The sequence below is a fragment of the Arvicola amphibius genome, chromosome 8 (genome assembly GCF_903992535.2).
Source record: "Arvicola amphibius chromosome 8, mArvAmp1.2, whole genome shotgun sequence".
Lineage (NCBI taxonomy): Eukaryota > Metazoa > Chordata > Mammalia > Rodentia > Cricetidae > Arvicola > Arvicola amphibius.
The window spans coordinates 44,292,404-44,319,687 of record NC_052054.1 but is presented as its reverse complement, the minus strand read 5'-3'; the positions used below and the strand labels follow the sequence as shown (position 1 = coordinate 44,319,687).

The 27,284-nt window shown below is 41.0% G+C and overlaps 1 protein-coding gene across 2 annotated transcripts in view; it reads right to left on the bottom strand.

The window, feature by feature from the left end:
- Positions 1-9,894: 9,894 nt before the first annotated feature.
- The window catches only part of Man1a1 (mannosidase alpha class 1A member 1), a 177,880-nt gene continuing 160,490 nt past the window's right edge, over positions 9,895-27,284 (bottom strand). For both annotated transcript variants that reach the window (XM_038338520.2, XM_038338522.2), the window contains 4 exons: positions 26,276-26,495; positions 25,334-25,506; positions 13,039-13,154; positions 9,895-12,669 (listed from right to left, as the gene is read on the bottom strand). In XM_038338520.2, coding sequence (XP_038194448.1) covers positions 12,543-12,669; positions 13,039-13,154; positions 25,334-25,506; positions 26,276-26,495 — 636 coding nt within the window. In that variant the 3' untranslated portion in view covers positions 9,895-12,542. The remainder of the gene's footprint in view (positions 12,670-13,038; positions 13,155-25,333; positions 25,507-26,275; positions 26,496-27,284) is intronic.

Below are 27,284 nucleotides of genomic sequence, written 5' to 3'. Positions count from 1 at the left end.
ATGCTTTCTTACCATTGGTTAATGAAGAAGTTGTTTCGGCCAGTGGCTTAGCAGAGTAAAGCCAGGCGGGAAATCCGATTAGAGATATAGAAAGTAGGCAGAATTAAGGAGACACCATGTAGCTGCCTGACAAGACAGATGCCAGAACTTTACCTGGTAACTCATGGCCTTTTGGTGATACACAGAATAATAGAATTGGGTTAATTTAAGATGTAAAAGCTAGCTAGAAATACACACAAGCCATTGGTCAAGCAGTGTTGTAATTAATATAGTCTCTGTATGATTGTTCAGGTCTGGGTGGCCAGGAAATGAATGAGTAGTCTCAGTTTATAGGCAGGGGACAGGGAGAAGCCACCATGTCTTTTTCCTGCACCTGCTTCATCTTTTTCAAGGATACTTCCCTGTTGGGACATTTCTTTCCTCCATGGTATCAGTCCGACTGGGAAGTTGGCAAATGAAAGTCTAATTAATTCATGTTCTGGCCCTTATTTCTGCTGTGTGGTAAGACCACTCCCACCTGTGGTGTCTAGCTTTGGCTTGCTGGAGCAACTTTTGAATTCTCATCTCATTCTACCTCCTGGTGTAGCCTTTCTGTCCCTTTATCACCCGTGGATACTTTCCTGAGTTGGATCTTTCATTTTTGAGATTGAGTAATCTCAGGCTTCCTTGTAAGATTTATAGAGACCATGAACATAAACAACCTTGGAGGAATCCCCACTTCAGGCAAGTCCTTTCACAGGGTAGCACACTTCTTCAAATTCTGTCTAGGAACTTTTATACATTTGCCATCACGAGAATCACAGAGAAAGAAAGGTTTCTCTGGCATCTTTTCAGTTATAAGGCCTGGGAGTATTTTACAAAAAGGTCACTAGGGAACCGTCCAATGACTTCTGCCCAGGACAGTGTGAATTGGCTCTTGGTTTTGGTTTTTCATCTCAGGAGGGAAACGTACATATAGCTTATTGTTAAGTGGATTTTTTTCCCCTGCCTGCTTCCACTCATGGGTGAAAATATTTAATTATATTTCCAGTTTGGGGGGAGAGGTGGGCGAGTTTCGTTTTCCCTGTGCCCTTTAACTCAAAGTGGAACAGAACATTTACTTTAACAGGTATTCAGGTTTCATTTCAAACAGAATGCCCTCTACAGTTAATCAATAGATAAAAATGTTGAAGACATCTCTGCTCCTGCCCGGACATGCTGAAGCTCTTCTTTAAAGAATGAGCTGAATACGTGAGCCAAAAATGCTTTTTGGTTTTGTGGTTTTTATCTGATCTTTGGGAGAGGTTAAAAGCCCAAATACACACTGTGGAAAGTTAGAGACATCTCTAATGCGATCATCATTGTGTGAAGGCAGCCATAAAGAAGAAAGCAATCTATCCCACTTTCTTAAAACAGCCAAAGAAACTGATGACCTTGTTAAAATTCATTAAGTTTATCGACCTTTTAATCATGGTTTTGACATATTATGTGGCTTTTATCTGGTGTTTAAAGAAATTCTGTATATTGATTTATAATAGTGACAAAAGTCACTTTCGGGTTTCTGTAGGGACTGATAAATACCTCCAAAATCCTTTGGTTTTTCTCTGTCTCTTTGTTCTCCAGTCACTTATATTAGCACCAGTTCTCGAGGTTGGCGACAAGAAGATAAGGTGGCTGAGGGTAAAATTCCAATCATTTATTTGTGTCATGGGTTAGAATGACTGAAGAAAGGCTAGCTTTAGAAAAGGAAGCTGAACTTACTTGAAAAAAAATGTAACAATGTAATTAGTAATGGCTTTCCTTCAGCCCCAGAGTCCTTTGTGCCATTTCTAGAGAGGATTACAAAAAGGTTGCTGTCCCTCTATAGAAGTCATTTGCTATTTACATCACTGATAGTGCCCTTCAAGTACTTACTCTGTCAGGCAAGGCCTGTTAGAGTCATTATCACAGTGGTCAAGCATGAGCCCCACCCCTATCCCATGAGCAAGCTAGACTCCAATGGAGTGGAGCATGTCTGATAAATGTTTGTAACAATGGGAAGCCATAGTCATTTACAACAGGGACTATAGCTTGGAATCCGGAAGGTCTTCCCTGAGATAGCTGATATGCTTGGAGCACTCAAAAAATGGGAAAACGGTCCTATTTTTGGTTAAGTGCGCTTTTGTAAGTACAGTAATAATTTTTTCCCCCAGTGACAGCTTATAATTAGGTATCTCAAAGTTTAGGTAAACATAAGATTATTCACTGAAAATAGTTTGTATTCAATGTTGCAGCCTGAAATATCACACTGAATTAGCAGACCCTTGTTAGAGCTATGTCTTATTGTGGGTACAGTGTAGATGAAGATTATTTTTGTGTTTGTACGAAAAGATTGGACGTTTCTTTTCATTCCTGAATAATTTGTTCACTCTTCAAATCATCATGGGGCCTCCTATGTGGGGAAAAAAGGAAGCTACCGAGTCAGAAACAAGTACAGTAGTTTTCCATAGCTGCGAGTGTGACTGTCTCAGGGATTCTTTTGCTGTGAAGAGACACCATGGCCACTGCAACTCTTATAAAGAAAAACATTTAATTGTGCGGCTTTCAGTTTCAGAGGTTTAGTCCGCTTTCATGGTCGGACATGGAGGCATGCAGGCAGCCATGGTGCTGGAGAAGCAGCTGAGAGTGCAAGCAACAGGAAGTAAACTGAGACACTGGATGTGGCTTGAGCATATATGAGACCTCAAAGCCCACCTGCACAGTGTCATACTTCATCCTACAAGGCCAAAGCTACACCTAATAGTGGAACTCCCCATGAGCTCATGGGGGGCCGATTACATTCAGACTGCCACTGTGACATTATGATACCCCGTGCCTGCCTGAAAGGACAGATGATGAGTATCAAGCCCTAAATACAGATGGAGCTGGACCATGAAAGATTATATTATTCAGCTCAGAATGGTACACAATTTAAAACTTACCTGAGATCCTTTTCCCATTCTTCCTCCATTCAGGTTGTTCCTGTGGCTGCTTGCTACAGATTGCCTCCTCCTGGCCCCATCCCTCTCCCTGGGACTCATAAGATTTTATTTTGTTTTCTATTACTTTCAGTTTTCCATGTAGCATGAGGTGGAAACACAGCTAGGCTACCCAAGCTCCTCTTTCCAGTACCTCTCAAAGCCTTGGGGTGGACAGAGCCTACCTCATCTAACCTTCTAGCACTATAAAAGCTACCCACTAGGAATGAAGCTTCCAGGCTGGTGCAAGCTTGATTTCTCCAAGTCCAATGACTCAAGTATGTTATGTCTTCAGCAATAGGATCTTACCATCAAGTTTTGGAGAGAAAGCAAGAGCATTGGCAATAGCCTGTGACACTTGAGGCTGTCTATGGCACCACATTGATCAACAATTTGAAAAGAAGTTACCCATATCTGATAATGTCTGTGTCTAGAAAAGGCATTCTCTTTGAATGGGAACTTCAGTTAAATTCCTTTTATATACGTTATATATTTCAGGAAACTTCTGGAATAGTGATTTCTATCCAGTATCTTCAAAGATCTTCAGTGCTAGTCAGCTCTCCTCACACTTCCTCCTCTAGTTTGCCCTCAGACTCCGCACACCATTTAAACTTCCCTCTCCATTATTCTCCCTTTCCCTTCATAGCATCTGTGTCCTTGCTTCGTGTCTTGAAATCTTATCTTCTACCCTAACGGCTAGTTTCTTTTTTATATACATTTTTAATTAAAATATAATTGTATCACTTTCTCCCTTCCCTCTTCTCCCTATGTTCCCTTTCTCCAACTCCTTTCATGTCCCTCACTCTCAAATGGACAGCATTTTTTCTTTGATTACTATTGTTACATTTCTGTATATGTATGCATAAATATGTAAATATAACCCACTAAGCCCATTTTTGCTGTGTGATTTCAGGACCAACTACTTTGTATTGGGCAACCAATTAGAGGGCCCATCCATTACTAGTTTCTTGACTTCTAATATAAGTATCTCAATTTAAACACACATATCTAAAATTTCAAATCTATCATCTGCAAATGACAAAGGACACATGGCATTGATTACCTCACTCAGAATGATTGTGTTCAGTGTCATCCATTTACCTGTGAGCTTTATTGTTTCATTTTTCTTAAAACATAAATAATATTCTATGGTGTTTTGGATTAATGATTGGGAGTTTCCTACCTATTGTGACTAAAACAGCAATGAGTATGGTTGATCAAGTATCTCCACCTGAGGATACAGAGTCCTTTGGGTAAATGTCTATAACTGGATCATATGGTAGCTTTATTCCCAGCTTTTTGAGGACTTCCACACCATTGGAAAGCTTGGCACCCCTACCAAGAGTGAGAAGAATTTGTCTACATTAATGCCAATATTTTTTGGTATTTGTTTTATGTACTATGGGTCTTTGGTATTTTGATTGTGGTAAGTTGAAATCTCAAAGTATTTCTAATTTCCATTTCCCTGGTGACTAAGGATGTTGAACATTTAAAACAGTATTTCAGTAATATGTACTTCTGTTTTTGAGAGTTCTTTATTTCCATGTCCCAATTTTTAGTTGCTTTTTTGCTGTTTAAGTTTTTTAGTTGTTTATATATTCTAGGTACTAACTCTTTGTCAGATATGTAACTGGTAAAAATTTTCCCCATTCTTTAGGCTGCCCCTTCAATCAAATGAGGATGTCCTTTGTTGTACATAAGTCTTTTATTTTCAGGAGGTCTCATTTGTCAGTTGTTGGTTTTAATGCTTGCTTTATTGGTTCCCATTGAGAAAATCCTTTTGTTTGCCAGCAATTTCAAATGCACTCCCTACTTTTTCCAGTCAAATTTAGGAGATCAAGTCTTATGTTGAGTTCTTGATCCACTTGAAGTTGAGTTGGGTGCAGGGCGAGAAAGAAGGATCTGGATTCATTCTGGTACATGTAGCTATCCAGTTTGTTGAAGATGCTGTCTTTTCTCTAAGTCTTATGATAGGTTGTATTTTAGGGATAGCAGTCTCTAGCACATGAGTAGATGTTTGTGGCTATTGTTGTTGTTAACACTTTGATTTTTGCTCTTTGGGGGCCACCCAGCTCCCAAATAATCACATGGAAATTTATTCTTTCTTATGAATGCCTGACCTTAGCTCGACTTCTAGTCAGGTTTTCTTAAATTATCCCACCTATCTTTTGCCTCTAGGCTTTTATCTTTCTATATTCTATATATCTTTCTTCTTACACCATGACTTGCTATGTAGTTGGGTTGCTGACCCCTGATGTCTTCCTCTCCTTCTGCTTTTCTCACTCCTCAATCTCCTCTTTCTAGATTTTTCTTCCTCTTTATCCTCCTGTCTATCCTTTCTCCTGCCTTGTTATTGGCTGTTCAGCTCTTTATTAGACCAATCAAGTGTTTTCGACAGGCAAAGTAGCACAGCTTCACAGTGGTAAAAAGTACAATATAAAAGGATGCAACATATCTTTGCATCATTAAACAGATATTCTACAGCATAAACAAATGTGCCATCTTTAACTAATATTCTACGGCAGGTAGATGTGGTGCATGTGTGCTGTTTCTTGCATGAGTACCCAGCCTTGATGGAGGATTCTCATTGGCTAATAAACAAACTGCCTTGGCTTTTTGATAGGGCAAGATTTAGATAGGTGGAGTAGACAGAACAGGAAAAAGGAAGTGAGGTAGATGGCTCAGACAGATGCCACGCTTCTCCTAAGTGAGAGAGACTGCCGTGCCTCTCCTCAGGGAGAGAGATGCGATGAAGCCAGCCGCCAGGTCAGACATGCTGAAACTTTCCCGGTAAGACACCGCTCATGGTGTTACACAGATTATTAGATATGGGTTAGTCAAGATGTCAGTAAGAGGCTGGAAATAATGAGCCAGGCAGTGTTTAAATGAATACAGTTTGTGTGTTGTTATTTCGGGGCATAAGCTAGCTGGTGGCCGGGAGCAGGGCGGCAGGAACACAGCCCTCAGCCCCACACTACACAGCCTAGCAGCTATTCCTGACTCACTACATTGTTATTTAACAAAGACACTGAGATATGAACTTGAAATGCTCATTCCAAGTCACATAGTCTGTTTAGAATGGATCTCAGTTTAGGACCCAGTTGTCTTAATTCTTGAGAAATTGGTTTTTCACTGTCCCAAATGTACCTACTTTTTCTCTGTTTTATGCTACATTGCACATAGAAAAGAGACTAGAGGGATCTAATATGTTTTTTTAATGGGGGTCTTTAAGATGTCTGTATTTTGTAGCTCCTGGCAAAGACTATGTCAATCACGAAGTTATTAAGTAGGCAGCTGCAAGATGGAAAAGGAGAAAAATGAGAAGAAATGCCCTTGGGGCTCATTTAACAAGGATGCTAAGGTGTTACTTGGAATCACTTTAAGAACTGCATCTAAGGAAGAAAGAGTCAGCTTGTTTTTCCTTTGGCCACTTACTAAGTGTGCCATTGAATTATAACCAACCAAAACCACATCATCCTTGAAACAGAACCTGCCTGCCTCAAGGAGCTGGCTCCAAAAGGTGATGCCAAGTCATGCTTTTTCTGTTTTCCATAGAGACGTTCAAGGGTAGCAAGATCAAGAATAAAGATCCCACAGAATCTATGAATGAAGTGTTTGTTTGTTTCTTCTAGCGGTTTAGAAACTTTACTAAAAGGTGCCAGCCGTTTTGGAAAATGCTATTTGCAACACAGTACATTCTATGGCTCGGTTTCTCGAACTGTGAATTAATAATGTGTTCATAGCCTAAGGACAACATATCCCAGGATGTGAAAAAGTCTTTTTTTATTTTTTAAATTTTTGGTTTTTCGAGACAGGGTTTCTGTGCAGCTTTAGAGCCTGTCCTGGAGCTAGCTCTTGTAGACCAGGCTGGTCTTGAACTCACAGAGATCTGCCTGCCTCTGCCTCCCGAGTGCTGGGATTAAAGGCGTGCGCCACCACCGCCCGGCTGTGAAAAAGTCTTTTTAAAAGTTGTACATCTATCACTGTTTTCAAATGTTTCATGACAATTTGCATTTGCTGGGGAATTAAATGGCTCTGTGACACAAATTTAAGTTAATTTATTCAGCAGGTAATGACATATTTTAAGGGGATTCAAAGTGATCAAAATAATGGCAGGCCAACAAATCTTTTGAGGATCAGCCTGGAAATGAATTTAAAAGAACCTGGCAAGGTGGTGGGGGCAGGAAATGAAGGTGCTCTTCAGCGTTCGTACCCACAGATGTTTCACATAGGACATTATGCAAAGCTAACTCAGGAGTCACATGGATCCTGTGAGAATGAGTCATGTTAAAATCATGACAGAGTAACAATTTGAGAAATGACTTAAAAAGCAGCCACTCGAGAAAAAAAAGCTAACAAAGGGGCTGGAGAGATGGCTCAGTGACCGGTTAAGAGCATTGCCTGCTCTTCCAAAGGTCCTGAGTTCAATTCCCAGCAACCACATGGTGGCTCTCAACCATCTGTAATGAAGTCTGCAGGAAGAATAATGTATACATAATAAAAGAATAAATAAATATTTTTTAAAAAAAGCTAATAAAATGGTCACTTCATAAAGCCAGGGGTAACAGGTTAATAATTTATACAGATTTCCCCTATGAAGAATTATGTTTAAAAACCCTGTGTGACTCTGTTTAAAAGTTTTAGATTCACCACTCTTTGCTCAGAAACTCTTTGTAGAAAGAAAGAATGTTTCCAAAGTGATCAGAATCGTCAAAGTGTACTGAAGTGTCAAGCACCAGAACTTCGTGCTTTGTCATAACTTACAAGCTTCTTGGGTTTTCCATCACTCTTTGGCTTCCTATCCTTCAGGGTTTTTATGCAAAGGGGTGACATAAAGAGTCAGTTGAAAGCCGATATTCTAGGTCATTGCAGTCTCGTTCAAAGTGGATGAGGACCATGGAATCTGCATTTTCCATGAGATGCAGTTATAGGTGAACTGTAGCCCACGTCTTGATAGACGTATCTAGTGTGAGCTCTGAATCAACCCTTTCATTTTGCAGTGGCTGATTGGATGCTCATCTGTTGTTTTCTCCTTACCACCCCTTTACATCTGGTAGCACAGCATAGGATAGAAAAGGTTCCTGATGGTGAAAAACCCTCCGCAAATCCTCATCTTTAAAATAACAAAGTTGGATGAAACTCTGTCTAGACTTTCATGTTGTTCTAGCACTTTAAATGCACACCTGAAGTCTGGCAAATATTTTCTGAAAATTGTGACTTACTTATTGAATAGTGTGGCTGGTGAGCTTGAGAAAAATGGATATTGACCTTGGGGCCATTAAATCAGTTAAGGAGTTCCAGTGAGGTTCCCTATATGACCCTTACTTTCAGGTATCATCTAGGAAGCGAGAATGACAATTAGACATACACACTCTACGTCTAAATGAAAAGATTTATCTAGTTTACTTTTATTAAAAATTGCAAGCATACATCTCATTTTTAGAAAGTAGATGTACTGCCAAGATGCCATTTCTGCACAGACAGCAGAATAAGTAAAAATCATGTTTAGAACAAATTTTAATAAATCTGCGACCACCAAGGCAAACACAACTGAGATGCTATGTATGTTACACATAAATGAACTCAAAAGGCTCCCATTTGACTATGTTAGAGCTCAAACTGTGTTTGATGCTATTAAAATTATTATATTAATTGTTTTCTGTTTGAGGCTAGAACTATGAGATCCAGTCACATGAATATGTAATAGGTTTTAAAAAATAGAGTAGAGAACAAGGGCTGTTGGGAATGCGATAGCAGCTTGTCCGATGCGGTGGGAGTGGAGTAGAAATGTGAAGGCGGTGAGGGAAACGTTACACGGTGAAGAGTCCCGTGGGACAGAGGGGTAGCGGCTTTCACCAGCCAGCACAGCTCTTGTCTGCTGGACCTGGGATCGGAGGACCTGAAAGAATGGCAGACTGCAGTCTAATGCTGCACACAGCCTCAGTTCAGCCTCAATGGACTTTTATGCACGAATGAAACAGCGAACGCAAGGATCCAAGGAAGGTTGCTTGAGTTCAGAAAAACATGATCAGAAAAACAGGTAAATAAACGCCAGCAAGCACGTACTGAATATCAACAGAGCAGCCCTTTCCCGGAACATTCTCAGGGCAGGCCAATCTAAGCACAGTTGCCTGGCGTGGACTACAGGTTACAGGTGCGAAAGCGAGCAAGGCAGAAGGCCATATCCAGATTCAGGTTCTATAGCTAAGTCCTGACATCCAACAAGAATAAACATGTCTTATAAGTTAAATATAAATGTTTGTCACAGGAGGCAAGAAATCACATCCAAGAACAATCCAGGAAACAAAATGCACCTGAGGTAAAAGACCCTCTGCCTTTTCCTGAGGCTCTCTCACAGTCCCCGACGGCATGGTGCACCACGGGTCATTCTTTTGACTCTGTTCCAATAGAGGGGTGGAACATTATCCAACAAAAGCACCGCATAAAATTCCAAACCTAGGTTTTCCCATAAACAGCTAAATTCTCTTTTCTACTCAGCTTTTCCGAGATCCTGCTTCCCTCCCCCAATTTAAGGACAATTAAGAATTTAACCTGTAATGATCACAATTAAATGCCATTTTGTTTTAGGGTGACTGGAGTGGGGCTAGTTTGATCTTTAGACCAGGTCACAAACTTAAGAACACATAGGGCACTCTCTGTGCCTTTTCTGACGTCAGTTTGTTCTTTCCCTTGTATTGCCCTGGAGCTGAACTTAGGTTGGATTCCTAGTAAAAGAACCCAATTTGCCAAAGGCCGTGGGTACCAAATCATTCTCAATATATAGTTTTTAATGGAAACTGTTTCCTTGGCAAGGTATGTAATTGTTAGTAGGATTTGTTATTTCCATGTGTAACCATATACACCTAGGTACACATACAGAAGCATCCTTAAAGTCAGAAAAATGTGGCACAGGGGAAGATATAGTAAAAGACTTTATTCACAATAGAGAAATTTTACAAATATAATTTTTAAAAATTATGTGTCAATCTATTGTTTCCCATAACATCAGAGATTTATATAAAGTTGGAAATGACAGAATGCACTTAGGAACAAATCAAAAATGATCAATGTAAAAATGGATGATACACACGAAAAATATCCTGATAGAGGTCACTGGGTTCTATAAATTGGCATCCAACTTAATGTTTATAATATTAACTGCACAAACTATATCAAAACATATTTCACAAACACAAAAGTAGGTGCTATTTTAACTGTTGGTCTTTAAGGATGTGGATTACACATGTAAATTAAATTGCACAGTTTTGTTGACAATGAATGTGTTGGTGTTTATTTGGAGACTTCAGTTGTTTAAAATTAACACAAAATATAAGCTTAATTTAGTTACATTACTATAATATTAATCTCTTATCTTGTTTACATTTTTGGTGTTCTGGTATTTAAAAAAAAAAGTCCAAGTTTTAAAACTTAAAAAAAAATGATTCTTGCCTTTGGAGAGCAACATTGTGGTTCAGCTTCCTGCCTGCTTATCCTGGGTCACAAAAGGCACACTACAGTGTAGTTGGCACCCAGAGCCTGACTTAAAAATGCCACCTACTGCCGAGTACTCGCCAGCTTTCTGTGCTCCTTTAAATTGAAATGCAAAGAAAATGAGTTAAACAGTTCATCCAAAGAGAATGAAAATTATAATAGAAATACATATGGCCACATGTTTTGGCAGCAAATTTCAATATTTAACATCAGAGTTCTGGGGAAAGAAAGGTTTGTCATTCACTTATTCCTTCTATAGAAGAGAAATTTTTTACAGTCAAATCAAGTTGTAATTAAGAAGTCAAGGCAGGCTGTTCTACTTAGCTTTATGAAAATGATGTCACAATTCATGAGCTCCATGGATTAAATAGATTACAGGAGGAAGTTACTCAGGTATGCTGAGAGACTTTTTTCCATTTACTAATTTTACAAGTTTATGTATTTTGATGTATTCTAATGTACAATAATGGAAACAACCAGGCCACACAAGGTGGTGACCCTACATGACATCTTTTGAAACCCTCCTGAAAGCTGAAATGAGTAAAATGATTGTTTACTGAGATTTCACAAAATAATTCTCTCAAATATGTCAAACAATATGAAACTGACAAAATTAGAAAATCTTAAGAACATAAATGCACAGAAATCTATACTTCAGCCTAATCCATGGGTTATACTATTTGCTTTGTTGTTGTTGACCATGGTGGGTTGAAGTTGAGATGGTTAGAGTCTTTGTCCCTTGGTACATACATAATCACATCGAAGTGGTTAGAGACTTTATCCCTTAGTACATACATAATCACAGAGCAGGTGTGGTAATGCAAGTTATCACCAAATCTGTTCTTGGGAAAATCATTCATATTTCAAAATAAGGCTTAGAGGAATCATATAATCATTTTGATCTGCTACAGATCAAATTATGAAGGCGTGTGTCCGTTCCTATACATTACTTCTAAGTTAAGATCTTTATGCTGAATGTAACCACACGAAGCACACTGTGTTCTTAAGGGCAAATCAGGTTTTCTTTAGTTGAACACGAATAGATAAATTGGTAATGTTTCTTTCACTGGGTAAAAGCTCCTTTTCACAAACTGAAGTGAAGTAATTAACTACATCTGGGAAGAGCCCTTTTCAGATCTGAACCAAATGCAATGTTTCCTTAAAGAAAAACCACAGATGCAATGCATCCAGATTCCAGGATGGACTGGATTCAGTTAAAAGCAAAACCTGGCAGGTGAAAAGTTGCATCGTTTCCCTTTCAAAAATGTAATTCAGTAACAGGGGTGCTCTGCAGAACTCAAGGGCTCACCTTGCTGTGTAGTGGGGAATGGAGGAAATTAAGCAGTACATGATATAGAGATGCCACAGTGCATTTAAAGCAAAAGAAGAAATTCAAAAGTGTGGAAACACTAACATAATCAAAACTGAAGACACACCGTGCTTCATTTGATGAAACGAGGTCAACCTGGCCGGCTCTCCTGGGACGACTTTCTCATTTGAATGGCAATGTGAGTGGAGGACTTAGAAGACATCCTATCAAATAACGATAGACCTCTAAGAGGCTGTCACAGTTATGAGATCTGTCTCTGGTGGCTACACAAACCAGATTAACATGAACTTGAAAAGGAAAAAAAAAAGCTTTTTAATACTTAATTTATTATTATGGCTTTTTGCAACATGGCAAAACATTACAGCTTAAAGCAGACACCATCTCCTCATAGAGGAGGAAAAAGTTTTGCAGTCAAATCAAATCATAATTAAGAGGTCACTGGTAGACTGTTCTATTCTGTTTCATGAAAATGATGTCATAACTTAATGAACTCCAGAAACAATAGATTCCTTAAAAAAAAAGACAGACAAAATCAGGGATTCCACTAGCTGAATAATATAGTAAGGAATTGAGGTCCACTTAGGCTTATGATAATAAACACAAAAGACTGCAAAACAATTTTAGAACTTAGGATAATCATAGACTTTTATCGATCAATAAAAGTTCATCATGTATCTGATGACCAGGGAAGGAATTATTAAGGTATGCAGCGAGGGAAGGAAGCAGAGTAAAATAGAAAATGTCTTTTATTTCTCTTTGACTTCAATTTCCTTCTTCTCTTCCCGGAGGACAGGGAAAGGGTGTGCCTCGGTATTGAATATCCAGTGTTCTAGCGGAAGAAGGTCATCATCAGAAAATATCAAGTACAAATACCTGGAGAGAGAGAAAAATGAGATGATGAGGCTCAAGAAACCATGTCACAAAGCAACCTATGTCTCTGTACATCTTGTAGAGAACCACTGGCAGCAGTCGATTCTCACGCCCACAGTCCTCAACACGGCATCTTTCATGCTCCCGGTGCTAGTGCGTGAGAACCACACAGAAACACTCCGGGTCATCAGACTCAGCAACGACCAGAGACAACTGCACACATAGACTGTGATGTCAAAGCACCTCAACTGGGATGGAGATACTTCGACATACTTCGGTCATAGTCGGTGTATGATGAATGTGTTCATGATGAAGACATCTGTAGAGATCTCCTTAGGGACCTCAGCACAGTCTGAGGAAAATGGTACTTACTTTAGAGTCTCTGCCAGGAAGAAACTTTGTTGGACGTCATCATAACTCTCACTAGCAAAGTAAACATCCCGTAGGCCCGAGTAGCCTCCGTTCACTCGGCAGTGACTTTCCAGGGCCTGGATGGTCAAGAAGAGGGTGAAAAAGTCAGTAAAGTTATTATCAGGGATTTTATATGAGACGGTAGGCTCAGATAGGACAAGGTTTCAAAGGAAATGGGAGCTTGTGTTTTTGATAGAAAATTTAAAAATTATGACATATGGACTATATATCTTGTCTCAAAAGAAACACTTGTACATTTGGTTTTGGAAAAGTCTGCACTAATTTCTAGCAATGCCACTTTTGGTCTAGAGTGATGGCTCCCAAGCTGTGGGTCATGACCCCGTTGGGAGCTGACCAACCTTTCACAGGGGTCCCTAAGAGCAGCAGAAAGCACAGATATTGACATTATGCGACCCTTTAATACATATTGTCGTGACCTTCCCAAACACAAAATTATTTTCACTGGTATTTCATAATTGTAACTTTGATACTATTATGAATCATAATGTAAATGTCTTTGTTTTCCAATAGTCTTTGATGACCCCTGTCAAAACACAGTTTGATCCCCAAAGGGTTTGCGACCCACAGGTTGAGAAACATTGCTCTAGCGTAAAGACAAGATGAGTCAAAGACCACAAGCTATGTCCAGCCCACTATTTAATTCTATAATAAAAGTTTTATTGAACTATGGCTAGACTATGCTCACTTTACACGATAATGCTAGCAGGGAGTACTGGAGGGAGAGACTATTCAGTTCTGCGTGGCCCTTACAGAAAAAGTGTCTATCTGGGGCTGTTCTTAGTGTCAACTGGGACTGTAAATCACCAGTCAAGAAAGTGTGCCGGACTCCAAAAGCTTCTCCTTTAATCAAATATATTAATTTTCTCTCTGTCTTTCCAGTTAAGTCCCATGGGATTGAAGAAGCGGAGTGTGGTGAACTATTAATGATAGGAAAATGTCTGTAAAAACATAAAAGCCCCCTTCCATTTTGTTATCTGTCAGTGAATTTATTACTGTTTGTTACCTTGTTTTTCAGAAGATCTCTTTATTTTCATTTTGCTTTGTTTCATACTTTTCAACTTTACTGATTCATTGGTGACAAATCAAAACATCATATACTTAAGATGAATAAATGTGCTGCTTTATGTATGGACTGTAAAAAGACTACCATAGGCAAGCTAACCAACGTAGACCTAGCATCACGAGTTGATGTGGGATTCCCCTCTGTATGCTGTGAATATGTTTTATTGCCATTGGTTAATAAAGAAGCTGCTTTCGGTCAATGCTTTAACACAGTAAAGCCAGGCGGAAAATCTGAACAGAGATGGAGAGAGAGAGGAGGCAGAGTCAAGGAGACACCATGTAGCTGCTGAAGGAGACAGATGCCCAGGAACCTTACCGGCAAACCATGAGCCTCGTGGTAAAATACAAAATAATAGGAATGGGTTAATTTAAGATGTAAGAATTAGGTAATAAGAAGTCTGAGCTAATAGGCCAAGCAGTGTTTTAATTAATACAGACTCTGTGTGATTATTTTGGGTCTGGATGGCTGGGAACGAAGAAGCAGACTCTGTCTACAGTGAATGATTTTTTTTTTTTTTTTTGTGGTGAGAATCCTTGAGAGTTACCCACACGCTGTTAGCCCCTGGTGTCACCAAGCTGTATAAAAAGCCTTCGAAATGCTTCATCTTTTAGCTGAAAATTTCAAACCCTTTTACCAGTAAATGTCCTTATCTTCTTCTGCCCCAGTCCCTTGTAACTGCCATTCTGTTCTCTACTGTTAATTATCCTAAGCTCTACACGGAAGTGCTATCTTACAGCATCTTTCTGTGTATGGTTTGTTTTTGTTTAGGACAACATCCTCCAGGTACATCCCTGTTGTTGCAAAGGGCATCTATCTGTCTGTCTATCTGTCTGTCTGTCTATCTGTCTGTCTGTCTATCTATCAATCGATCGATCGAAAGGCTTTGTGTGAAATACATTGGCTATGCATCTCACATCTTTATCCATCTACTGAGGAGCATTTGGTTGTTTCTGTGTTGGCTACTTTGAATCATGCTGCAACAAATGTGGGATTGCAGAAAGCCTTTAGATCTCATTACATTTCCTTGGATATACGCCCAGAAATGGGACTGCTTCACCCTACGACAGCTCTGTTTTTCATTCTTAAAGGAACCTCCATACTGTTTCCTATGATGGCCATACCAGTTTATATTGCCACCAACAGTATACAAGGCTCCCCCTTTCTTCACACCCTTGACACCCCTAGTAAGCTCTTGATTTTTTTGATAATAGCCATTTTCATAGAACTGAGGGGATCTCACCATGGTTTTGCTTTGCATTCCTTATGATAAGAGATATTGGGACCTTTTTCAAAAAGCTTTTGGCTCCTTATATGTCTTCTTTTGAGATCTGATTGAGATTCTTTGGCCTATTGAGATTCTTTGCTCATTTTCAAAATGGGTCTCTTTCACCACTGAGTTCTATGAATTCACTATTTTGGATATATCCTTATAAGATATATTCACAGAGTGTGCTTGCAAAAACTTAGCCATGACACCACTAGGCAATAACATCTTATGGGAATGCGACCATACATCATAAAGAAAAGTCAGCATGCAGTTGTGTGGCTGCAAATGCCTGAAAACAATTCCCATGTCCTGTTGCTTCAGCTTGGTTGGTTGTTTCCTCTGCTGTGCAGAAACGTTGTAGACTGATATGGTCCTGTGTGCTTTATTTGACTTCTGTTGCTGTGCTGGGAGTGTCAGATCCAATAAAGTCACCACCAGGTAATGGCAAGAAGATTTTTTTCTCAACATTTTCTTCCAGGAGTTTTATTTATTTCTGATCTTATATTTCATTCTTTAATATATCTTTGTTTTTTGTAAATTATATGTATTTTCTAAATTATATAGGCCGCTTGCCTAGTTACCAAGCATATTCCCTTCTAGCCAAGTTAATTTTTATTAACATGGCAAACTAAAAATTCCCACTCTGCAAAAAAACTGCCACCGCCACCCAAGACCTTGTTCTGATTCACAGCAAGCTGAGACGGTTCATTTTCACTGTTAGCTTGACTAGGTTTGGGATCACTTAGGAAACACACCCCTGGAAATGCGTGTTTCCAGAGAAGGAAACCAAGGAAGAAAGTTTACTACTGAATATGGGATTGACCAATCCGTTGGCTGGGCTCTCAGACTGAATGGAAAAGAAAGTAGGGGATGGATGAGCATTAGCATTCATTGTTCTCTGCTTTCTGGCTCTGGATGCAGTGTGAGCAGCTACCTTATGTTCCTGCTGCCATGACTTCCCTGCCCTGATGGACTCCTTCAATAGCAGGCCAAATAAATCCCCCTGCTTGAAGTTATACTTGTTGGGATTTCTGTCACAGAAACTAGCAGAGAAGTTGGCACTGAGGAGTGGGGCTAGTGCTGTCATAAATGTGGCCATGTGGCTCGTAGGCTGTTGGAAGTGCTGGTGGGAGGGCTATGAAGAGATTGGCTGAGGAGCCCCACAGTACCATAAACAAAGCTTAAGGGGCCCTTCTGGGAAAAAAAAGGGGGACAGAGGAGATCCAACTCATGATGACGTAGTAAGGAACAAGAATAAAACTAGGAACAAGGCTAGAAGATATTTTGCTGCATTGTTCTTGTGTCCAGAAAATGTGAGTGAGCCTGGAATTCAAGAAAAATGAACTAAGTTGTTTTGTGTGTGTGTGTGTGTGGGGGGGGGGATCTGAAAACAGCATAGCATGTAGGCCGGGCTGTGATTATTTCTTAGTATATGCATCCAGATTTACAGCCAAAGAGAAAAAAGTACAGCACAAAGATCTCAAAAATATTAAAGAGATCAACTCATCTAAGCTACTTCACACCTTGCCCTGGGACAATGGGAAAGGTTCCCCGAGGGTAAGACCCCATCATCCAAAGCTGGAATTTGTAGAATTATTTTAGAAGGAGAAAGCTTGAATTGAGAATGCTGGAAACCAACTAGCTTGCAAAGTGCTTCCCTGTGTTCAGTCACCAGTGCACACAGAGGCCACTACAGCTAAGGCAGAGGGGAGCTAGACTACTCCTGAGCTCGCAGTAGACCCTGACAGTGCTGCCCACACAATGGTAGTTCTACAGGCACGCAAAGCACAAGAAATCCTGGGTAACTAAATCTTATATCAAGATTCCAAAAAAAAAAGTGGCTGGGGCTAGCCGTGTTGGCAGAGTTGAATTCCATACCAGGAGGCTCTGAGAGGCCCTTGCAGAGTCTAAATTGCAATGGAGATACCATGATGTTAGGGTTGCCAAGACCGTTGGCCATCTTTTGAGGATAACAGTGGGCTTTGTGAAACAGCCCAAAGTGAGGGTATATGTGTTGCAGTTTATAAAACTGGAGAAGCATGGTTATTTAAAGCATTTGGATCCCAGATTATGCCACCGGAAACCCTAGATGCCAGGCATGGAGCTGTAGGGTTTTTGATTTTTTTCCCCTTGGGCTTTGGTTTGTTTGATCAGTTTTTCTTTGCTGTATCCTCCAATTCCTCCCTTTTGGAGTGGGGACATTTACTCTATGTCCCTGTATATTGGAGTTATATAAAATGGAATTTTGATTATGGAGAAGATGATGGTTAAAAGATTGCTTTAAGTCTCAAAATTTTGGACTTATGCTTTTGAACAAAACTAGAATTGTTACAACTTAGTGGACAGATTCTTGGAGATAAATTAGCCATTTTCCATTGTGAAATGGCAATGAGAGCCCTTCCAGAAGATAAGGGGAGAATGCTGCGGATTAAAGTACAGATGAGTACCAAGTTGAGTTGTCAAGTTGAACTTGTGATGGTTCACTGTCTACTGACAGATTGAGAGCCACCTATGAGAAACACCTCTGAGCTTTTCTGTGAGGGTGTTTTCAGAGGACTTAATTGAGGAGGAAAGCCCTACTCTGGGTGTGTGTGGTACCACGGATACAGGTCCAACAAACAGGAGAAAGCATTCACTTCTCTCTGAATCATGTCTGTGGACATAAACAGCTAGCTATTCCAAGTTTCATCCACTATGCTGTCCCCACCATGATGACTATAACCTCAAACCATGAGCTTAAAAAAGTTCTTTCTCTTTTAAATTACTTTTGTTGTCTATTTTGTAAAGCAGCCAGACAATTAACCACTAAAGCTATTTACACAAAAAAGCAAAGACTGACATTAAAATCACACTATTATGAGAGTAATAGTGAAAGGCAGGAAATATAAGCAAGGCAAAGTTATCCTTAATTTCTCATTCTAATTTCTATGAATATTTGTTTTCTCTTATAAATCACAATTCTGTCTTTCTTTTACAAATGTGTACGTGTGTGTTCATGTATGTGTGAATTTATATGTATGGAAGCTGGAGAATAACCTCAAATGATAATCTTAAGAAGGCAGTCACCTCCTTTGAGACAAAATCTCTCATTTGTCTGAAGCTAATCAATTAGGCTAGACTGACTGGCTATCCATCACCAGGAATCCTCTTGTCTCTACCTGTAATGTTGGGATTACAGGTGCATGATGTTGAGCCTGGCTTTTTGTGGGAATGTTGGGGACTGAACTCAGGTCCTCATGCTTGCAAAGCAAACACTTTACTAACCAAGCCATTCTTTGGTTACTCTGATGTGGGAGTCCCCTCTGTATGCTGTGAATATGTTTTATTACCATGGATTAATAAGGAAGCTACTTTGGCCTATAGCAGGGCATAATAGAGCTAGGTGGGAAAACTAAACTGAATGCAGGGAGAAAAAGAAGGAGGAGGCAGGAAGAGCCATGTAGCTGTCGAAGGAGAAAGATGCCAGAACCTTACTGGCAAGTCACAGTCTTGTGGCGATACACAGATTAATAAAAATAGGTTAATTTAAAATGTAAGAGCTAGCTAGAAATATGCCTGAGGCATCGGCCAAACAGTGTTGTAATTAATGCAGTTTCTGTGTGGTTATTCAGGTCTGGGTGACTGGGAAATGAACACACAGTCTTCGTTTACACTACTCTTTCTTCTTACACATTTAATTATACTTCACTCCCCCCCCAGACATTACATGTCTTTTCATGTTAGCCGAGAGAAACTTTCATTAGCTAGAAAAGGGGTTTGAAAAAATTATGATTTAAAAATAGAGATCACAAAAGAAAAAAGAGAAAGCATGTAGCAGCCACAATGGCTCATGAGCAAGCAGAGACACTGTACCTAGTGCTCAAACAGATAGTGATAACGAGGCCATTGGATTTTCATATCAGGGACAGAAGGCAGAAGAGAGCAGTGATTCCTGAGGAGAAGCACTTAATTGCTAGGTTAAAGAAAACCCTGCCAGTATGACACATGAACAAAGAAAAATTCTCCATGGTTTAGTTCTTAAAAAAAATTCTAGGAAATGAAATAATAAGCTTAAAAAGATGCTTCAATTAAATTCCAAATATTATACAATAAGACCAAATTGAGGGAGAACCCTAAAGGCAACATCCAATTTCTATTACTTTTCTCCTTTTTTTAATTAGGAAGGGCTATCAAAAGCAGTCAAATATTAGATGCATGGACTAAGCCAAAATTTATTTGTAAAAGGGGAAAACAGTCAGCATTTAAAAAAGAAACAGGTGAGGTTAATCTGGAATATAATGGGACCCACTTTCCAGATATTTCTTCAAAACTACCTTAGTCACAAAGCCTTTTCTTGGTTATTCTCTTGAAGCTCTTGGGTGATGACCAGCTGATCCAGCCAGGCACAGTGATTAGCTATCCTTTGTGTCCATGGAACTTTCCATGAGTTTGCTTATTTGGTGAAGAGTTGGCAGATAGACATAGTGGCACATGCCTCTAGTCTCAGCATGTAGGAGGCTAAGGTAGGAGAATTATGAGTTCGAGGCCAGTCTGGGCTATCTAATGATACCTTGTGAAGCAGACAACAAAAACCCAATTATCTGCTTAACTAGTCATCTATCTGTCCAACCAACCAACCCTCCCCCCACAAAAAAAAATCAGAAAATGGAAAGAGATGAAGAGTTGCCTTGGGATATAGCCAACACATAGTCACCTTTCTTTAAAGATTGTACCCAGTCATTCTTTTTCCTTCCGGAAGTTCTCACTGGGCAATAGGCACAATATTTATGCTGGCTAGTTTACGTCTACTTGACATAAGTTACAGTCATATGAGAGGAGGGAATTGAGAAGCCGCCCCCATAAAATCAGGTTGTAGGCAAAGCTGGGAGAGCATTTTCTTAGTGATTGAAGTGGGAAGGCCCAGTTCACAGTGGGTTCTTTAAGAAAGCAGGCTGAGCAAGTCATGAGGGGCTAGCAAATAAAGAGCACCACTCCATGGCCCCTGCATTGGCTCCTGCCTCCACGTTCTTTCCCTGCTCGTGCTCCTACTCTGACTTTCGCCAGTGATGGACAGCGATGTGCAAGTGTAAGCAAAACAAATCCTTTCCTACCTCGTTTGCTTTTGGTCATGGTGTTTCATCACAGCCATAGAGATGCCAACTAAGACAATAGTCAAGCACGCAAGTTGGAGTGAGTGGGACACTGACCTCAAGTCTAGATTTCCTAACCGTGGACCCCGAGATCCCTTAAAATGGGTAGTGCCCTCAACATGGGTTTGCAGTGAGAATAAAAGGCATAGGAAAGGTTGCCCCAGTGCAAAGGCCTTTCAGCAGTCTAGCTATTTACACGTTTTTGAGGCTCCATGTAAATTAAAAATAATTTACAAGTGAGGCTAATGAGTTTTTTACTTTCATAAAACTAAAGACCCCATGCCAAAGTCTAAATGCACTTGTATGTACGGCTGGAAATGCTATCATGAGTCCTCGTTTCTTGTATAATTAATATGAGCTAATAACAAAATCTCCAAACAAAAGTATAAATGTTGTCTTATCAGGACTGGGAAGCTGGGAACCGCAGGTTTCCTGGGCCTACATGATGGATTCCCATTCTAGCCATTTCTCAGCAGTGGGTGCAGTCACATCTTGGGCAGATCATTTCATTAGTCTGCTCTGGTGGTACTTGGCCTCTGGGCATGTTGTGCAAGGGCTTATTTGATTAGGGGCCAAATGTGCTACAAAATGAGCTAATAGCAGACGGCAGGACGAAGAGACTGTCCATAGTGACTGTAGCTCGAACCCACGGATGGAAGAGACTCTTTACCCTAACTGATTATAACTTGGGGCTGGGCCAAGTAGGTTGATAAACAGCAGAATGAGGCAAACTCTTAGGAAGCATTGCTGTCTAGACAGGAATTGGATAGTTGATCCATGGAGATTTGCATGTGTCTACCTCAAACTGTAATGCCACTAAGGCTGTCCGCTTGAGATTGCTCTGGTCTCAAGGACAGAAAACAAAGACCCAGGTAATACAGACACATCAAAGAGTGCTTGGAAAGAGGGATTAAGTCTGGGGAGTTGGAAGCAGAAATGGGAGAGAAACAGTGCTCTCAGATTCAGAATGCTGGTGTGGAAAGAAAGGGTGGGGTCTGAGACATAAAAGAAAACCGTGGAGAAAGCAGAAGTCCCACCAACTCTTATCTGCTGTGGATCAGGATGAGTTATTACCGGAATGAATAAACAGGCACAACTATTATTCAGATAAATCTTCTGCCAGCTGTCACATATTCAGTTGGGACCAATGCAATCCAGTTCTTGCTATTGCTCAGAGATAGCAAATTAAGTACCAGCTACAGAGTCACTTCCGTTAGGTGTGTTCACAAGTGCCTGAGCAAGTATGACTGGCAGACTGCTATGTATCCAAGAAGGCAGGCTCCAGGGGCATATACGCTATCCTAACGTTTTGAAATAATTATCCTAGTTGTTGAAGACATGGAAATCACTTTTACTGAGTGTCTCAGTGAAAGAATGCTAGGAAAAGGTTTTTTCTTTTCTATTGTTTTGTTTTGTTTTTGTTTTCTGGTGATGGCGGCTTACGAATGCTTTGCAGACTGAGAGCGGAAGTGAAAATAGTCCGGAGTGAAAGAGCTGGAACTTAGCGCCTGTAACTGACATTGTGGGGCCATAATGTCAGTTTAGGCCAGAGAGCTTCGTGAAGCAGCCAAGAGAACTCCAGGTCTTTTGTCGGTGGTATCACACTGCAGAGGGGCTTCTGAGTTACACAGCCAAGCTGTGGAAGGACAAAGCCAGAAACCATGTCAGACTGGCCTGATAGAACTTGCTGTCTTCAGAGGACTGAAAAACTTAAATGCAGAACTCCAGCTCACCTGACATTACGGATTCTGGCTTCAAAGCAACTTCTGTCCATTCAGATTAGGAAATGAACAACTTTGTAGTTAAGTTCTTTCTCCATTAATACAAAGTCTTTGAATTGATGAGGAATATCAACACAGCAAAAAATTAAGAAGGCGGATGTTGTCTTTCAAATATCCCTCTCTGTATGTGAAAATGCTGTACCTCAATATACTTTTATAAACATCTGGGAGATGGACTGCCTTTGGGGTATTATCCAAGTATCTCGTACTTGGTTGGAAGACCCCACCTACTGTGGGTGGCACCATTCCCTGGATGGGATCTTGGAATACATACATAGAGAAAGGCCAGTAAGCAACAGTATTTCCTAGCAGTGTGACCAGTTGCTTCAAACTCTAACTCCCCACCATGGACTCTACCTCTGAACTGTGAGTCAGAACAACAGAATGAACCCTTTCTCCCTTAAATAGCCTTTTACTACCACATCACTAAGAAACTAAGACTCTCTCTCTCTCTCTCTCTCTCTCTCTGTCTCGTGTGTGTGTGTGTGTGTGTGTGTGTGTGTGTGTGTGTGTAAAACACAAGTCAGAAGACAACTTTGGGTACTGATTCTCACTTTCCATCTTGTTTGTGATTTGGCTCTCTTGTTGTATGCCCCAAGTTAGAGGCCCATGGACTTCTGTGGATTCTCTGATCTCTGCCTCTCTCCTTGTTATAGGAATGGATACTAGAGTAAGAGGCACAGCTACCATGCCAGGCTTTATGTGGGTTTTGGGGATTTAGACTCTGGGGTTCATGCTTGCCAGGCAAGTACTTAACCATTGAGCTATGTCGCCAGCCCAGAATGCTGTATTCGAGGAGACAGTTACACTAGGTGATTTTGACAAGTTCCTACATTTTAGTTAGTTCTCTTTAAAAAAAAAGCAAGAGACTTGGCTCTAGAGGTGATCCCAGGTGTCCACAGGGATGTCCCCAGCTAGGTCCTTAGGCAGCAGAGGAGAGGGTGCCTGAACTGGCCTTGCTCCACTATCACACTGATGACTACCTCGAATATCGAGACAGAGACCCTCATCAGAGCAAAGGACTGAGCTCCCAAGGTCCAGATGAAGAACAGAAGGAGGGAGAAGGTGAGCAAGGAAGTCAGGACAGTGAGGGGTTGGTCCACCCACTGAGACAGTGTGCCTGATCTAATGGGAGCTCACCAAAGCCAGCTGGACCGGGACTGAATGAGCATGTGATCAAACTGGACTCTCTGAATGTGGCTGCCAATGGGGGTGGACCGAGAAACCGTCGATAATGGCACTGGGACCTGTTTCTACTGCATGTACTGGCTTTTTGGGACCCTAGTTTATTTGGATACACACCTTCCTAGGCCTGGATGGAGGGGGGAGGTCCTTGGACTTCTCACAGGGCAGGGAACCTTGCCCTCTCTTAAGCAAGGAGGGGGAAGGAAGGAGGGTGAGTGGGGGAACGGGAGGGGGATGGGAGGAGGGGAGGAAGTGTAAATTTTTGAATGGAAAAATAAAATAAAAAAAGCAGCAGAGGCTGCAAGTAGGAAGTTTACTTAGAATTCTGTTAGTGAGTAGGGAAGAGAGGAGCAGGGAAGGAGTAGGCCCTGCAATGAGCGGGTTGCCCCTGTCAGTGGAGGTCAGTCCTTACAGATGTGACATGGGGGTGGGGTGGGGTGGGGGTTGGGAGGTAGTGGGTGGGTGTAGGGTGGGAGTTGTACTAAGGCAATCTCTATTTATCTAGGATCTCCTGTAGCTAGAGGTGGTTTCTGAGAATGGCACCGAGCTTCTGACCCTGTTGTTTCTGGAGTGCTGGAATTCTAGGCATGCACTGCCACACCTGCTGTGTGTGGCTCAGGAGTCAGAACCCACGTGCTGCCACGCAAGCATTCTAGCGAAGGAACCACACCCCCAGCCCTGGGGTTAGATCTGATGAAACACGACATTCTTGATGCTTCCAGTTTAAACCAGTCTTTGCAATTCAGGCTCATAATGCCTTTTCAGGCCACATCACAGCCAGTCTGTTATCACCTAAACTGATTGGGAATTTACTTTTAACACATTTGCTTCCAGAGGGGGAAAATGTAAATTCAAACCCGTGGAATCACTACTGATTGAATATAATTGGAAAACTGAGTATTTTCCTTAAAAATGACTGACGATTAGTGATAACAGACATGCTCAGTAAAGAGAACAGCAAGGAAGATTCATCAGTGGATTCCTCAGGTGTTAGTTAGGCTTGCCTGGACCTCTCAAGACTTCTGCGAGAAGGCCTTCAAGCTCAGTGTGCAAGCTTTCTAACAAGGACTGGGAAGATCAGAGCGTAATTAAAGCATTTGCTTCTTCTTATTCTCCGCGTTTCCTCCCGCTCCTTTTAGAAACATAGCCCTTAAGACTAGACATGGTTTGATGTATGTAGCTGAGGGCTGCTCTGGCACCTAGCACTACCGACTAGGGAGATAATGCTCCATGTGTGGTAGGAAGGGACCCAAGAGAAACCACTAATGCACCACACTGAGACAGATTAGAGAAAGGCAATTAATTCGTGAAGAACCCTTGCCCAAGGAAACCGTTCTCTTGAGTTTTCTCTAGGTGTAAGCAAATGACTCACTCCAGGTGAAAGCAACAGGGAATCATTAAAGCCCAAGGGTCAATGGGAAGAGCATGGATCCTGAAGTGGTGACTTCATGTAGCTAACAGACAGCGCTGAACATTCAAGCTGTCCACAATCCCGCAATCCCAGTGGAATAAAGCAACCATTCTTTCTACAGTTAGGGTGACTTCATCCTGTCACATGCCCTTCTAGGTCTTCCTGTCTAGACCTATATCCTCCAGTCTTCTAGTCTACCTGTAATACAGTTACACCATTGTTCCATAAAGCAAAGCTATGGAATGACTTAACTGGCAACAGTCAGTCCTGAATGGAACAAACTTGAAAAAGCTAGAAAAATCTCAGAAAATTTGCCATGACAGATTGGCAGACCCTGTTGAACATTTTTTTTTGCACCAAGAAACTGATCTGTAAGAAACACACAAACGCAAACATCACCTCTACGGCTTCCCAGGCCCAGGTCCTGTACTTGGGGTCATGAGTCAGTCGCCACATGTACATGTAAGTCTCGATGACTTCTGGCCGTAAAATGTAGTACTTCTCATTCTGCCTCGTGGCAATGGCTTCTACACCGCCATCAAATCGGAAAGCTTCTGGTCCCAGCTTCATGTCTATAGCACAAGCAATTACTTAATAAGGGTCACCTCCTGAACAAGGCTACACAATCTTGACAAAATTGTCAAGTACCTGGCCATACTGAAGACAGAGGCAAGAGTGGCCCTTTCAAGGACTGATTATACACACCATACAACACACTATAGTCAATAGACTTCTAAGTTTTACTCATCTAAAGGAATCTGTTATAGAAAATGCCAACAATTCTTTTTTTTCCTCATTATTTATTGAACACCCACCAGGTGTTCATAAAATTAAACTTTATAAAGTCCCGCAGCCATTTGGCCATTTGTTAGGTCACTGGAAGCCCAGTGGTTGAGAGTTCTCTTAATATGTCACCAAAGGCCAGTTACTTAATCTTTATGTTTAAATGCTTATTTTATAAATAGGAAGCCAGACATACAATCTCCTTATGGGACTTCAGGGAAGTTCCTTTTTGTATCAGAGCAGAGACCCTTACTCAGTGTTATTGACAGTAAATGAGACTGGCTTAACTTGTATGGCCAGTTACTTGACACACTGAGATGTGTATTTTGAATAAAAGCAGTGACTTTTAAGTAAAGGCCTAAGTTCCTTTAAGATATTAGCAACATCAAACTTCATCGTGCTTTTCTTTTCTTCCTCCCTCCCTCTCTCCCTCCCTCCCTCCCTCCCTCCCTTTCTTCCTCCCTCCTCCTTGTTGCTCATAGCTATGGAAAAGCTCTTTATTGTGTACAATCAAATCATGGGGGAATGGACGCCGAACGAAGAGTAACAAATACTTACAGGTGCGATTGTAAGATTCATGACAGGTGCGGGCAATTTCAGCTCCAAGTTCAAGGTAGTGTTGGGCCTGGGCTTCTGGAGCTCCATCAGCCCCAAGTGCAAACATGCCCCCTGCGAAGCACGTCAGGTGGCCCATTTTGTGTTCCAGGAGGCCCCCCTTCCACTCAGCGATGTACGTTAGTCCCCCACTGGACTTGCGGATCAGGTGAGTCTCAATGGCCTGGAAAGAAAACAGTTTTGATAGTCTGTGATTTTTCTCAAATTTATAATAAGTTCTATGTTATTATTGTATCATCAACTATTTCCTTTTCTCTCATCTTTTTCTTTATGAGACATGGCTTTGCCACAGACCACTGATTACCTTGAACTCATTATGTAGGGTAGGCTGGCCTCTCACAGCAGTTCTCCTGCCTCAGCTTCTTGAGTGCTGGCCTATAGTACGTGCCAACGACACTCTCAGTTTTATACTATAATAAAAATGTATGTATCCATCCATCCATATATATAGAAAATACTACTTGCTGTTTGAGTTTGTTGTCACGAATCTAAGTGATCTGAAACGTTACTGCTTTCTGTATTCCATCCTCTACTCCTGCTTCATTTATTTACCTGGTTAGAATCTTCCCTGTTGACCCAGCCCCAGTGGCTTTGTTTGGCTGCATGACCAAACACTTAGAGTTCTCATTCACTAAATGCCATTCCATTCTCACAGAGAGGACACCGAGGCCATGTCTGAGTTGATTCAGTACAAAGCCTGTGTCCCACTGTAGATGGCGAACAGAACATGCTAGGGTCTTAGTTCGAGTATGGTGGCGTTACTGTTTTCTCCCACATATGTTGGAACAGGAAAACAGAATGGCAAAGACGGGCTGTTTTGGAGTCAGATTAATTGGCTCCAAATTATAGCTCTGACACTGTCAAGGAACGCTGCAGGCCGTTTATTTCCTGTATCTATGTCTCAGGATACTCCTCTTCCATAAAATGGGAACAATGCTCTCTGCTGTGAAGA